Source organism: Calliphora vicina, chromosome 3, assembly GCF_958450345.1.
Source record: "Calliphora vicina chromosome 3, idCalVici1.1, whole genome shotgun sequence".
In the NCBI taxonomy this organism is placed as follows: Eukaryota; Metazoa; Arthropoda; class Insecta; order Diptera; family Calliphoridae; genus Calliphora; species Calliphora vicina.
In genome coordinates, this window is record NC_088782.1 from 85085133 (window position 1) to 85101290 (window position 16158).

Genomic DNA, 16158 nt, shown 5'->3' on the forward strand with positions numbered 1-16158 from the left:
AAATATAATTAGTAAATATATCAAATAATTCAGTCGTCAATTCAATATACATATTTTAAAGGTTAGTATTTGTTCTTCTTAAGTAAATAAATAGTGAACTCATCTGTTTAGAGGGCACAGGAGCCAGACAATACCCATCCAAATATAGTGTCTTGAGCCATGGGTAAACCGTTCTCTCCAGGAATGATACCAGTTTTGAAGATTTTACAATATGAATCATTGCCAAGCACTAAAGAAATTCCGTGAGATATATAGAACTGTTTGTCAGCAAGTATAAGGTGAGATAATTTCTTTATTATTGTAGAGTTTAGAGATGTTGAAGGGGTTTTAATCGGTAACCTTGAAACGATTCTTGCATCTACAGCTAAACGGATTTGTGGGTCTATTTTTGATGTTAATATGAGCTGACAATATGCTTCATTGTCCAGCTTGTATGTATTTAGCCGCAGTTCGTCTACAAGGCGTTTTTCAATGCGACTATATTGAGAACAGGCGTCGATGAGTGCTCTAGATGAATGCTTGTGATTTGCTGCGATGATGGTAACGGTTATGGTGGGTAACAGTGAGACAAAATGTCGGGAGAGAATGGATGACATCGATGATTTTGAGATTGTCAGTGAAGTATTATCTCTATGGATTGGTGTTTTTTCATGTCTATGTATACCACGAAAAGTGCTAGTTGATTCACGATTACTAGAAGATTCGTTGAAGTGCAATAAGGTGTGATGCCTTTTCGAGCAGACGTGACAACCTGTATCATGTAGGCAAGAGTTTCCAGAGTGCACATGTGCTAGACAATTCGGACAGTAGTCAAATAGTAAAACTGCTCTCAATCGCTTCTCCACACTCATTCTAAGGAATGATTGGCATTTTCGTAACGGATGATGTCTTTTACAAATTCTGCACTTAAACAAATTGTGTTGTGTGGAGTTTCTACGAGTTACGACATCTCTGTTACTACGGCTTGACGACATGGTTTCACCTACGGAAAAGAAGTTATTAGTACTGAATGGTAAATGTAAATAGTGTTAGATTTTTGTGTGAAAATGTGGGAATGAATAAGGATTAAGGAAATAATGAAATGAACTTTAGTTTAAAAGAGACAAAATAAAGAAAATAATTATGCGGGTAAAAGAACAAGTTTCACTATAGGCCGAGTTATGGTTCCTCGCTGCGTTACAACATCAGCAACTCTAACTTTTCCGTCAGATCCAGTAAATATTTTGGATATGCGACCTAATCGCCATTCGGTTACAGAAGTGTTGTCATCCTTAATAACAACCATGTCTCCAATAGAAATATTTTGTTGTGGGATTTTCCATTTATTCCTCTTGTGAAGTTCCTTCAGATATTCACTCTTCCAGCGTTGACAACATTGTTGTTGTATCGCCCTTAATCGTTGCCAACGATTTACGATGGAAATTGGCTGATTTTAAATTTTAGGATCGGGTGGCGCAAGTAGAGGACTGCCAGTCAGAAAATGTCTGGGAGTTAAAGCATTCAAATCCATTGGATCTTCGGACATTGGTGAGATTGGCCTCGAATTCAAACACGATTCTATTCTTGCAAGTAATGTTGAGAATTCTTCAAAAGTGTACTTAAAAGGACCAGCTACTTTACGGAAATGAGCCTTAAAACTTTTGACACCCGCTTCCCAGAGACCACCCATATGTGGAGATCCTGGTGGTATGAAATGCCATTGGATATTCTGGTAAGTGAAGTGGTTTGTAAGTTCAGATCTAGATGTTAAGAGAAAATCTTTTGCCATTTGTCTCGAAGCACCGATAAAGGTTGTTCCGTTATCTGAAAATAATGTTAATGGAAATCCACTAGCTACAAATCGATTAAATGCTGCCATGAATGAAGGAGTTGAAAGGTCTGTAGTAGCCTCCAGATGAATGGCCCTTGTGGCGAAGCATACAAAGACGCACACATATCCCTTAGTTAATCGACAAGCTCTACCTGTGAAACTTTTTAAGTCAAATGGACCTGCGAAATCTAGTCCAGTATTGTAAATGGGACGCTGTAATTCAGTGCGCTCTGGAGGCAATGCGGCCATAATTTGTGTTGTTACTTTTCCTTTATGAAGAACACACTGTTTGCAATTATGTATCACTGTTTTAATCAAATTTTTCAATCTTGGAATCCAAAATTGCATTCGAATGAGACGTAATACAAGTTGGTTTCCTCCATGAAGGGAAAGGGAATGAGTAAAACTAACCAATAGTTTAGAAAGTCTGCAATTATATGGGAGAATTAGTGGAAATCGTTCGTCATATGATAATGATGTGGAATTAGCGAGTCTTCCATTGACGCGAATCAGCTTTTTGGAGTCAAGAAAGGGATTTAAGTTTAAGATTGAGCTAGTTTTAGATATGTTCTCGTGATTTTCTATAGCCTTATATTCATTGGGATAGGTAACCTTTTGGGCAATTTGGATGAGACGATCTCGAACTTGGATAACTTCTTGAGGCGATATCGATGTGGATTCATAATGGAAGGATGTTCTATACCTTGGCAATGTTCTATGAATAAACCGAAAGACATAACAAAGTGTTCGTATTGCATTTGGGAATTTTGAAAAACGATCTAGAACATCGTCATAGTTGGAAAAATATGAAAAATTTGCTTTAATTGGTTTTTTCTCTTCCTCAGTTTCCTCGTAGGGTAAATTAGATTTTGGCCATTCATTAGATGGACGTTTCAAACATTTTGGTCCACACCACCAAAGATCATTATTAGCTAATGCTTGTGGATATAGACCGCGAGTCGCAATATCTGCTGGATTAAAATGAGATGGTACATGACGCCAATTGTCACATCCCACAGTCTGAAGAATCCTAGACACCCTGTTCGCAACAAATGTTTTCCAGTAACTAGGTGTTTTTTGTAGCCACGAAAGCACAATAGTAGAATCCGACCATTTGAAAACATTGTGTTCAGGAATCTTTAAAGAAGGAAGTATGGAATCACTCATAATTGAAAGAAGTACGGCACCGCAGAGTTCAAGTCTTGGAAGCGAAATGCATTTAACAGGAGCGACTTTTGATTTTGCCGTTAATAAATGGACATGTACGGATTCATGAATTGTAACTCGGACATAAATGGCCGCTGCATAAGCCCTTTCGGAAGCGTCACAAAATCCATGAACTTCTATTTTGCATTTTGGAGAAAATGAAACCCATCTTGGTATTTTTACATTCTCAATTTCTGGATAGTGTTAAATGAATAGTTTCCAATCATGAAGACAGTCATCCGGTAAACATTCATCCCAATCGGATTTAGATTCCCAAATTTTTCTCATTAAAATCTTGGACAATATAATAAATGGAGAGAGCCAACCAGCGGGATCAAACAGTTTTGATATTTCAGACAACATTTGCCGCTTTGTGATATTTTCTCGATTGGACAAAGCTTTTGCGGAAAAATAAAAAACATCCGATTTCACGTTCCATCGTATTCCAAGAGTTTTAGCATTACTAGTATCTTCAAATTCGCAGAAATCTTCTTGTAAAAGATCGGATTTTGGAATACCTGCAAGGATTTCTGGTGAGTTTGACGTCCATTTACGAACGTTAAAGCCTGCGGAATTAAGAGCTAAGATCAACTGATCCCTAGCCTGGATTGCAGTAGGGATATCAGGAGCTCCATAAAGAGCATCATCAACATACATACTGTTCTTTAACACATCACTAGCTAAGGGAAGATTCTTTTCAACGTGTGATGCCAATTGGATAAGAGTCCGAATCGCGAGATACATACATATCGATGAAATCTCCATTGTAGCAAAAGGATAATAAGATCATTCTGTAGTACCGGCCCAGAATGTAACATATCGTTCAACGAGATTCCATTTGATGTTGGACATGATGCATTAAACACAACCCTAACCTTGGTAGTGGAGCTTTCTGGCTTCATAACGGCATGGTGTGGAAGGTAATAATTCTCAGAATCGTGTACACCTATAGGAGGAGATACTCTTTCCATGTGACCAAGGTCTATTTATTCTAATACCACGGAATCGTAAATAGATTTATGTTCTGGATTTTTGAGAAGTCTTTGTTCGTTGCGATGGAATTGAGCCAGGGCACTATTTCTAGAGTTACCTAACCGTTGCATACTATTCGACATGGATTCTTTAAATGGAAGAGATACTATATATCGTCCGTTATCATGACGTTTTGTTCACAAAATTGATCGGACTGGGAAAGAATTGGCTTTTGTGGAATATCCTCCACCTCCCAAAAACGCATAAGCTGTTTTTCCAGTGAAACTTTTGAAACACATGTAAGAATGCGTGCAGACGGCGATGAAATCTGCTCCAGATTTCCAGATATTACCCATCCAAAAATTGTTTCTCTTGCTTTTAGGCGTCCGCATATATTCCTTTGGAATCCATCAAGCTCAAACTTGTCAATCACATCTTCACCTATAAGAATGTCTATTTGTGAACATTCGAAAAGATTTGGATCTGCCAAAGTTAATTCCGGGATTTTCGAAATGAGATTTGGATCCACGTAACTACTAGGAAGATTTCCCGAAAGTTCTTTAAGAACAAGTGCCTCTATTTCGATTTTACGGTCGCTATAACCATTAGAACCGAGTATAATTTTGCACAGCTTACTTGATTTGGGTATAGGTGGTGCTGAGCGACTGGTTGTCGATGCTGCACTGGCATTAAAAGGATGTGGTCATGAGGTCAGTTTTTTAACGAATCACCATGATCCGAACCACTGCTTTGAAGAAACAAGAGATGGCACTTTAAAAGTGAAAGTCGTTGGAGATTGGCTTCCCAGGAAGATTTTTGGTAGATTTTATGCATTTTGTGCGTATTTTCGCATGTTGTACGCGGCATTTTTTGCATCATTTTTTCTATCTCGTCGTGAACAGTTGGATGTGATATTTTGTGATCAAATTTCCATAGGCATTCCTATATTAAAGTTGGCTAAATGTAGTCCAAAGATTTTATTTTACTGCCATTTTCCTGATCAGTTGTTGAGTGCTGAAGGCGGTTACCTTAAAAGTTTATACCGAGCGCCTATAAACTTCCTGGAAGAAATAACAATAGGTATGACTGATGGCACCTTGGTAAATTCAAAATTTACTTTAAGGGTCTTTCATGAGACATTTAGACGCCTACATACTGTACCAGAAGTACCTTTTTTTTATTATTATTTTTGCTCATCCGGTGGAGAACACAACATTTTCACAGTATCATTTACGTTCATATCTTGAATTAAACCTTCCAACTCATTGAAATGTTCTACATTTTCTACCACACGCTTATCATATCCTCCGGCAATAACTAGGCGACAACGTTTCCAATCACTTGTGCTTAATATATTTTCGAGCTGACAAAAGGCTTTGATTGCTAAAGGGTGGTTTTTCTTACGTTCATATCGATTAATATCAAGAAAAATAAAAGCATTACGTGGAAAGTCCAAATCAGACAACGTGTTTGTTTCTTCTTTGTATACTGCATGCTTGAGATGCATATCATCAAAATATTTGGTATTTATAGAAGTACTACTAGGAAGATTTCCCGAAAGTTCTTTAAGAACAAGTGCCTCTATTTTGATTTTACGGTCGCTATAACCATTAGAACCGAGTATAATTTTGCACAGCTTACTTGATCTTACTTGATTTGGGTATAGGTGGTGCTGAGCGACTGGTTGTCGATGCTGCACTGGCATTAAAAGGATGTGGTCATGAGGTCAGTTTTTTAACGAATCACCATGATCCGAACCACTGCTTTGAAGAAACAAGAGATGGCACTTTAAAAGTGAAAGTCGTTGGAGATTGGCTTCCCAGGAAGATTTTTGGTAGATTTTATGCATTTTGTGCGTATTTTCGCATGTTGTACGCGGCATTTCTTTACAATATCTTTTGCTTCTCCACTAGTATTTCTGTTTAAATAAAATAGTTTTTGAACTTTACAGAGTCGAGGATTATTTATGTATAGCGCAGTAAACAAATCTCTAAACGTCGGCCAGGACTCATAGTCACCCTTAAATATGTCAGTGTCGCAAGCGGGAAGGTGCATTTGATGAAAAGGCATTGGCTCAGAACCGAAGGGTCATGAAATTTGTGGTTCCTGTCTAGCTACTGTGAGCTCCTGAATTCGTGAGTTTAAACGGGATATAAACCTAACATATGTGACGTACGCAGACTGATGGCGGGAGGTAAGTGTTTCTTCATCGGCAGTGAGAGATCGTTCCCTATCATCGCCTGATTTATCTTGATTAAGTTCCCCGATACATTTCTGATAAATGGTTTTAACCCCTTCCCAAATGGATTTCATTTCATCACGATGCACTTCCAGTGAATAGATAGATGATCCCGACATTTGTGATTCATCAAATTCTGCATCGAATCTTATGAGCCCATCGGTAGCTCTAATGTATTGTTGCAAATAAGACATATTTCTAGAGGGAAAAATACTAAATCGATCAACAAGAAACTAGAAATTGGAATTGCTAAACAACTAACAATAACTCGAACCGATGATTTTTATTAATAACGAGGAATAACAAATTATTTTGTATGGAAAAATGGACTTAATAATAAATTAATAATGAGTTTTATGAAAATTATAAGTTGTGTTGATATATGAATATGATTGGAAATGTAAAGTTTAGTTACCAGTGAGATTTTCCTTTGTAACTTATTTATTAATCCGAATGGTACTTGATTGTTGTATTATCTCTGCTTCTACTGAATGGTTTCTCTGAATAGCAATTAACCTTGGTAATTTTCTCACAAATCGGTTTCCTTTAATATATTTCACCACACTTTTTTGGTTTTTTACTTTTAATAATTAAATTTTTTTATTATTTAAGATGATATTGTCCACAATATTAAAGGAAAAATTTTTATTTTGTTGTTTAACTCAATTTATATTGATTTTCGTGTATTGCAATAAAAAAAAATTAATGGTTGGATTGAAATTTTGAAAAATTTAATATTTCCCTTTTTTTTTTGTTAAATTGCTTTTAATGATGGTTAATATTTATTAATATGTATATTGAAATCTGTTGTTAATTTTTCTTGTTAATTTGTTAATTTTTACAAGAAAATCTTTGAATCTTTGTTTAATATTTTGTTTTTGTTTGAATAAAATTATTTGAAGTTAATTTAACACTGAAGTTATTATATTTTCTTCTTCTTTTCGACCACCTTTGTTTTTCTTTTTTTCTATTTATGTTTGTTTAAAAATTGTGTTCTTTTTTTTTATTCAACAAATGTCAATAATAAAGAAGAGATATTGGAAGAAAAAAAGAGAATGCAAAAATAAAGTTATCGTATGATATCGATACAATGTTGATAGAACACTTCTATTTCAATGTCGACTAAATGTTGATCAACTTTATGTAAAACAAAATTGTAAACATAAGAGAGTATGAATATTAATTATGTGTCATGAAATGTTGCTAATCGTTTGACTTGCTCTTACGCACAAAAAACGTTAAGGTCTTATTTTTGTTCGCTCTCTTTGTAAGAGAATGTATTATGTACAAAATTGCAAACGAAGTTGCTCTCTTTGTAAGGGAATGTATTTTATTATGTACAAAATTGCAAACGAAGTTTTATGGAGTAAAAATAAATAACGGACACTTTTTACATAGATTTAATTTTTTATGTATGTAAAAGATTGAATTGTATGGAAAAAAAACTAAATGGACTAACTGTATAATAAGACCTTATTAGCACACTTTTTGCGACTTGGATTTTCTATAGAAAAAAAACTAACGGTACTAGCACACTTTGAACACACTTTTGCGATTTTTTTATTTTATAAAATTAAAATATGATGGTACTAATATACTTATATGATCACTTTTATATTCTTAAATTATACCGTTTTTTATTTTTTATATACATATAATTTTTAAACAAAAAGCTATGCACTTTTATAGTTTTTACTTTCTTAATGCTGTCACTTATTGTATGTTTGTCACTGCACACTTTTTATGTAACTTTTTGTTGTTCTTTTTTATTTTTTGGAGTTCTTGCTTTTGTTAGTTTTTTACCGGCACATTCAACGATCAAAGAATAACTAACGAAATGATACAAAAGAAACATGTGTGTGACTTACAGAAAGGTTTTTGTTGTTTTTCGATTATTGGTTTTTAGAGATGAACTCAGAGTGAATACTTTAATCGAAATATAGATGACACTGCTTTTAATTTAATACAGTAGTGGTTTTTTGAAAAGGATGCTTTTTTTGTAGAATTTTTATTGGATTTGAATCGAATATGGATGGATGTATATCAATAGTTTCGCCGGCCAATAAATCCGGTTCGATTGGATCTGGAAAACGTTTGGAACGTTATAATTGTGAAGGACCAGAGTTAAAATTCCTAGCCAGTTTCTTCTAAATAAAAGCCCAAGTGGAAATTAATGCTTATTAGAATTCTTTTATTTATTGATGTTTCTTCTTATGTAGCTAAGACTTAACTAATTATTGAGATAATTGTCCCGTCATGACTGTTAGTGTGAAATTCATTTAGTACAACGGATAATAATAGTAATAACAATAACGCCCTCTAGGTTTTAAATTCAATTTGACTATTTAGGGTTTACGTACGTAGACAATTTCCAAAAAGGGAAAATTACACTCTGATTGTTTTACACTTTTACACAAACACAAGAAAAAAATTTAAAAAAAAAATAAAAAATTTTGTGGATTTTTTTTCTTGTGTTTGTTGTGTAAAAGTGTCAAAAACTCAGAGTGTAATTTTCCATTTTTTTTTGAAATGAATACCCCTAACTTGGTTTTTGATTTATTTGTTTTGTAATTAATTTTTAATAAATAAAAATATTTTTATTTAAAGTAGCGTTTTTGGGTATTTATAAAAAGTAGGAATACTGTTGAGACAAATTGACATACAAATATTTTATAATTTGCTTAAAAAGCTAATTTTATATGGTTTGAATTCGGCTAAGCTGAATTTTTTTTCAGCCGGTAGAAAACTCGGCGTAGAGCCGGCTGGCCGCCGCCGCCGAAAATTTTTGCTCTTAAGCCGCCGCCGAAATTTTTGAATCGGCTTGCTTCTCTGCTGGTCACCAAGGTTGCCAATTTAGCCATTTTCCGGCTAGATCTAGTGATTTTATTTTCATTTAGCCATAAAAAAATGGCTAGATTTAATCTAGCCGGAAGATTTTGCCATTTTATTTTGTCCTAGCCTTTTTTATTTTAAACTTTTCTTGAAATTTTTTAAAAAATATACCAATATTTTAAATCAAATGACAAAGAAATAGTCTTTTTTAAAAAAAAATCTTACGTAGTGGATTTGATGAGAACAGGCTGCGTAATTGTTTACAAAGCAAACACAGCAGTCATATTCAAAAATCAATTTTGCATTTATTTAATGGATCCGATTTTGTTTATAAGTGCCCAGAAAGTTGTTTAATTTATCAAAAAGGAACCAATTTATATTGATATTACAATTTTTTTAATCTGCTAAGAAATGTAATATTTTATATATTAGTAAATTCGATCTCACTAAATAAAAAGACAATATTTATGAATTTGTATTCAGTCATTTTGGGTTTTAGCCATTTCTAGCCATTTTTAATTCTAAATCTAGCCATTTTCTGAGCTGAAGAGATGGCAACCTTGCTGGTCACACTGCTCATTACAAAATTTTGTATCTCATATAATTTCGCTCACAAATTTTGCAAAGACAATTCGTTGTTGGTTTGTGTTTTCACTTAGTACCAGCGTTGCCACTCATAAAATATTTTTCCTACCAAATTTCTGATTAAAAACTACCAAAACCTACCAAATTTTAAATTTTTCAGAAATGTTATATGGATTTGTTTCTAAATTAATATTTAACTTAAAGCAAAGGAAGCAAATTATTTACTAACACTACAATCATAAAAATATCAGTTTTCGAGGTATTTTCAATTTGAGTCGATGTAAAGATGTCGTTCCGTCCGTCTGCCTGACTGTCCATGAAGACTTGTGCACAAAGTACAGGTCGTAATTTTAAAGATATTTTGATAAAAATTGTCACATGTATTATCTTCGGCTCAGGGATGGTATTATTTCACCCAACCTCCACACAAATGTCCTCCAGAAATAGGTCTTTATCGGTCATAAATGCGTGATTTATATAGATATTCACACAATTTTTTATTTAAAAAATAAATCACACCTAAAAGTTTTGTGCGGATCGATTCATAATTTGCCATAGCTATAGAGTAACCGAAACAGAAAACCAGTTTTTTCATCTTTATAAATTCGACCGATTTCCGGTTTCTTTAACATTTCGGTTTTTTGAAAAACCAGTTTTAGTAAGAAGGTTAACCGGTTTAAATGAAATATATTTTCAAAAGCTCATTTAACCATATTTTTGAAAAACTTTGATACCATTTTAAAAAATATTGATTAATCATATAGAAAATTGTAGCATTTGCAAATATTTCGTAAAATATATCGGTTTTTTTAAAAGATAAAAATTAAAACCGGTTTTTTCAGAAACACAACTTTTCGGTTAAACCGGAAACCAGTTTTTAATTTTGCCGGTTTTTTGGACACTCTACATAGCTATCATATAAGGCCCACTTCCGAAAATCACTTTAAAGAGCATAAATCTCACTCAATGTTGGTAACATTTAACAGAAAAAGGTTTCATACAGAAATAAATCACGCAACCTAATTTCATGGCGATCGGTCCATAATTGGTCAATCAATTATTGAAATTATAAAAGAAGAATGTTTTTGATCATTTACGCAGTGTTGGGTATTATATGGCCGGGTTTTGGCAGACTATACATTCTTACTTGTTTATTTCTGCCAAAATAATCTGAGATTATTTATCACATATTTTAACATGACTACACACGATTTAAATAAAAATCAGGATATGTAAACTAAATTTATAATACGTTAAAAGTTTTAGATGAAACTGAAATCTTGAAATATCAGAAAAATATATTATTAAAAAAGAAAAGTTTTGCGATCCCTTTGGCATTTTTTGAGCACTACTAAATAACTATGTATGTTCATGTTTGAATTACTATACTGCTGGTACTTCCATCCTTGGGTGTCCGTCTTAAGTAATGCCACATTCATCCTTGTGAACTGACCTTGAGAGGGCGCTAGTTTTAATCATACTATTTATGTTTAACTTCTCGTTAAGTTTTTATAACGCCCGTGAACAAAACAACCTGGAGAAAACAAACCGGAAACAGCTGATTGTTTTTTGTTGCTGTAGATGTTTTTATTTGTTTTGGTGTGGTGAATATAAAAAATAAAATTTGTTATTGTAATACTTTGTTAAAATGTCAAAATGAAGTTTGTTACATATGAACAAACCGCAACATAACCTTAAAATAAACTAATCATAAAAAAATTTTAATAACTTTGATATATACAGAAAAAAAATTTGCCAAATTTATTCAAGACGATGGGCATCATATCGGGAAACAGAAATGATAAGTGGACACTCATAGCAATCGAATGGCATACTAACTTCTTTTAGAAAAACTTAAACGTAGGGGGCAGGCGCATTCAAACCTTGATGCCATGAAAAAATGTTTTAAATTGGAAAAAATATTGCTACAATTATATAAGGCCTTGGGCATCATATCTGGGAACGGGAACGATAAGTGGACACCCATAGGAATCGAATGGCATACTAAGAATGTATGGAAAAACTTGAACGTAGGGAGTACGCCCATTCAAACTTTTATGTCATAACCATTTTTCATGAAAAATTTTAAATTAGGAAAAAAATTGCCACAATTATACAAGGCGTTGGGCATCATATCTGGGAACGGGCACGATAAGTGGACACCCGTAGGAATCTAATGGCATACAGAGAATGTTTGGAAAAACTTGATCTTGGGGGGTAGGTCCATTCAAACATTGATGTCATGAAAAAATTTTTCATGAAAAATTTAAAATTAGAAAATATATTGCCACAATTATACAAGGCATTGGGCATCATATCTGGGAACGGGCACGATAAGTGGACACCCGTAGGAATCTAATGGCATACAGAGAATGTTTGGAAAAACTTGAACTTGGGGGGTAGGTCCATTCAAACTTTGATGTCATAAACATTTTTCATGAAAAATTTAAAATTTGAAAATATATTGCCACAATTATACAAGGCGTTGGGCATCATATCTGGGAACAGGCACGATAAGTGGACACCCGTAGGAATCTAATGGCATACAGAGAATGTTTCGAAAAACTTGAACTTGGGGGGTAGGTCCATTCAATCATTGATGTCATAAACATTTTTCATGAAAAATTTAAAATTAGAAAATATATTGCCACAATTATACAAGGCGTTGGGCATCATATCTGGGAACGGGCACGATAAGTGGCCCGTAGGAATCTAATGGCATACAGAGAATGTTTGGAAAAACTTGAACGTGGGGGGTAGGTCCATTCAAACTTTGATGTCATAAACAAATTTTTCATGAAAAATTTAAAATTAAAAAAAAAATTGCCACAATTATACAAGGCGTTGGGCATCATATCTGGGAACGGGCACGATAAGTGGACACCCGTAGGAATCTAATGGCATACAGAGAATGTTTGGAAAAACTTGAACTTGGGGGGTAGGTCCATTCAAACATTGATGTCATGAAAAAATTTTTCATGAAAAATTTAAAATTAGAAAATATATTGCCACAATTATACAAGGCGTTGGGCATCATATCTGGGAACGGGCACGATAAGTGGACACCCGTAGGAATCTAATGGCATACAGAGAATGTTTGGAAAAACTTGAACGTGGGGGGTAGGTCTATTCAAACTTTGATGTCATAAACAAATTTTTCATGAAAAATTTAAAATTAAAAAAAAAATTGCCACAATTATACAAGGCGTTGGGCATCATATCTGGGAACGGGCACGATAAGTGGACACCCGTAGGAATCTAATGGCATACAGAGAATGTTTGGAAAAACTTGAACTTGGGGGGTAGGTCCATTCAATCATTGATGTCATAAACATTTTTCATGAAAAATTTAAAATTAGAAAATATATTGCCACAATTATACAAGGCGTTGGGCATCATATCTGGGAACGGGCACGATAAGTGGCCCGTAGGAATCTAATGGCATACAGAGAATGTTTGGAAAAACTTGAACGTGGGGGGTAGGTCCATTCAAACTTTGATGTCATAAACAAATTTTTCATGAAAAATTTAAAATTAGAAAATATATTGCCACAATTATACAAGGAGTTGGGCATCATATCTGGGAACGGGCACGATAAGTGGACACTTGTAGGAATCGAATGGCATACAAAGAATACTTGGAAAAACTTGAACGTGGGGGGTAGGTCCATTCAAACTTTGATGTCATGAACAAATTTTTCATGAAAAATTTAAAATTAGAAAAAAAAATTGCCACAATTATACAAAGCGTTGGGCATCATATCTGGGAACGGGCACTATAAGTGGACACCCATAGGAATCGAATGGCATAGAAAGAATGTTTGGAAAAACTTGAACGTGGGGGGTAGGTCCATTCAAACATTGCTGTCATAACCATTTTTCATGAAAAATTTAAAATTAGAAAATAAATTGCCACAATTATACAAGGCGTTGGGCATCATATCTGGAAACGGGCACGATAAGTGGACACTCATAAAAATCGAATGGCATACAAAGAATGTTTGGAAAAACTTGAACGTGGGGGGTAGGTCCATTCAAACTTTGATGTCATGAAAAATTTAAAATTAGAAAAAAAATTGCCACAATTATACAAGGCGTTGGGCATCATATCTGGGAACGGGCACTATAAGTGGACACCCTTAGGAATCGAATGGCATAATAACTTCTGTTGCATTCATTTATTAATTTGATTAATTCATTTATTAAAATTCAATCTTTTAAGAAAAATGATCAATGTGTGTTTTACAAGAAACATGAAGATAGAGATGTACAATCAAGTAAGTATTCAGATTAATAGTAATCATATGTAAGTACTTGGTACTTGAATACTTACATGATTTTACATCTCTATCTTCATGTTTCTTGTAAAACACACATTGATCATTTTTCTTAAAATATTGAATTTTAATAAATGAATTAATCAAATTAATAAATGAATGCAACAGAAGTTATTATGCCGTATGATTCCTACAAGTGTCCACTTATCGTGCCCGTTCCCAGATATGATGCCCAACTCCTTGTATAATTGTGGCAATTTATTTTCTAATTTAAAATTTTTTATGAAATTTGTTTATGACATCAAAGTTTGAATGGACCTACCCCCCAAGTTAAAGTTTTTCCAAATATTCTCTGTATGCCATTAGATTCCTACGGGTGTCCACTTATCGTGCCCGTTCCCAGATATGATGCCCAACGCCTTGTATAATTGTGGCAATTTTTTTTATAATTTTAAATTTTTCATGAAAAATTTGTTCATGACATCAAAGTTTGAATGGACCCCCCCCCCATGTTCAAGTTTTTCCAAACATTCTTTGTATGCCATTAGATTCCTATGAGTGTCCATTTATCGCGGCCGTTCCCAGATGTGATGCCCAACGCCTTATATAATTGTGGCAATATTTTTTCTAATTTTAAATTTTTCATGAAAAATGTTTATGATATCAAAGTTTGAATGGGCCTACTCCCTTCGTTCAAGTTTTTCCAAACATTCTTTGTATGCCATTAGATTCCTATGAGTGTCCGCTTATCGTGCCCGTTCCCAGATATGATGCCCATCGCCTTGTATAATTGTGGCAATTTTTTCTTAAATTAATATTTCTATAGCCCTAAACTCTACTCATGAACATCCTATTTACATTCTTATTTAACGATGTGGAACGTATGTCTTGATATAATTTTTGTAAATGCATTTAAAAATTATTATTTGTCATTGTTTGTTTTTTTATTTTAAGGTTATGTTAAGGTTTGATAAAAACTTTCAAACCAACAAACTTTTACATTAACAAATATACAGAATTTTTGTCGCCACTGCGGTTTGTTACAAACCAAAGTAAATTAATAAAGTAGACTCAGTAGAACAGCTGACTATTTTTTTTCCTTTGGTCTGAACTGTCAATTCACTTGTGGTTGTTGTGGCGAAAAATACAACAAGCCCAAAAGCAAAAACAACAACAGGCAACTTTGACAGCTCAGACCTTAAACCAAAAACAAAATTGCTTGTTGTTTTTGTAAATGTTGTATTTGTTGTAGTACTGTCGCTACTTTATTAATTTACTTTGTTACAAACCAACAAACTTTTACAATAACAAATATACAGAGTGTTATATTCACCACATAACAAATAAAGTTGTTGTGTACAACATCAACAACATACGTATAATCAGCTGTTTCCGGTTTGTTTTCTTTTACTTCCAGGTTGTTTTGTTCACGCCGATGTTTTTATATTCCTTTTTTCATTAATTTTTATAGATATACATATTTTTTTGATATTCGTTTTTTGAACTTTGTAGAGTAAAGTTTATTTTTTCTTAAATTTTGAATTATATCGAGTTTTTAATTTGAATTTGTTAATAAAAACCTAAAAATTTTGTACAACATCAAAATAGAAGAAAGCAAAAGGAAAGTGGTTTTTATTTAATAAAACAAAACAATTTATATTGAAATCAACCCTCATTTATTGTTTTGTCAAGTTGTTTTGAGACTTGATAAAAAATTTTACAGGTCCAACAAAAAATTGGCAAAGTTAATTGGTAGCTTAACAATGTACACATTTACCTGACTAAAATAAATATTTAAGATAATGTATCTTCATATTTTACAAATAATTTTATTAAATTGGCTTAACATAGTTTTTTCGTTATATTTTTTATTATTTTGTTCATAAAAATACTTATGTATTCAGAATTATCGTAACCTACCAAATCGCGACAAAAATCGGAACAAACCAACCAAAAGTGAATTTTTTAACTATAAACTGCCAATTTTGGTCCAATTGGACCAAAGGGGCAATGCTGCTTAGTACCCTTTTACAATGCAGACATTTTTCTCATTCTCTTTTGAACTTGCGTAAACCTTTTTTTTTCCTTTATTTATTCCACTTGGTAACATAGGGCTTCTACAATCAAATTCCAACTAATTCTATCATTACAGATTAATTTAATTTCATCAAAAGATTTGTTAACTTTCTCAAGTTCATTGAAAATTGTTCTACGCCATGTATTTTTTGGACGACCGG

The 16158-nt window shown here is 33.4% G+C and overlaps 1 protein-coding gene across 1 annotated transcript; it reads right to left on the reverse strand.

Moving 5' to 3' along the window:
- Positions 1–1432: 1432 nt before the first annotated feature.
- On the reverse strand, positions 1433–1768 carry LOC135955590 (uncharacterized). The gene has a single exon (XM_065505944.1). The coding sequence runs from the start codon at positions 1766–1768 to the stop codon at positions 1433–1435; it is 336 nt and encodes a 111-aa protein (XP_065362016.1).
- Positions 1769–16158: the final 14390 nt, after the last annotated feature.

Bases quoted from the DNA above. Each gene is read 5' to 3' on its own strand.
- LOC135955590 (XM_065505944.1), bottom strand. From the start codon at position 1,768: ATGGCAAAAGATTTTCTCTTAACATCTAGATCTGAACTTACAAACCAC.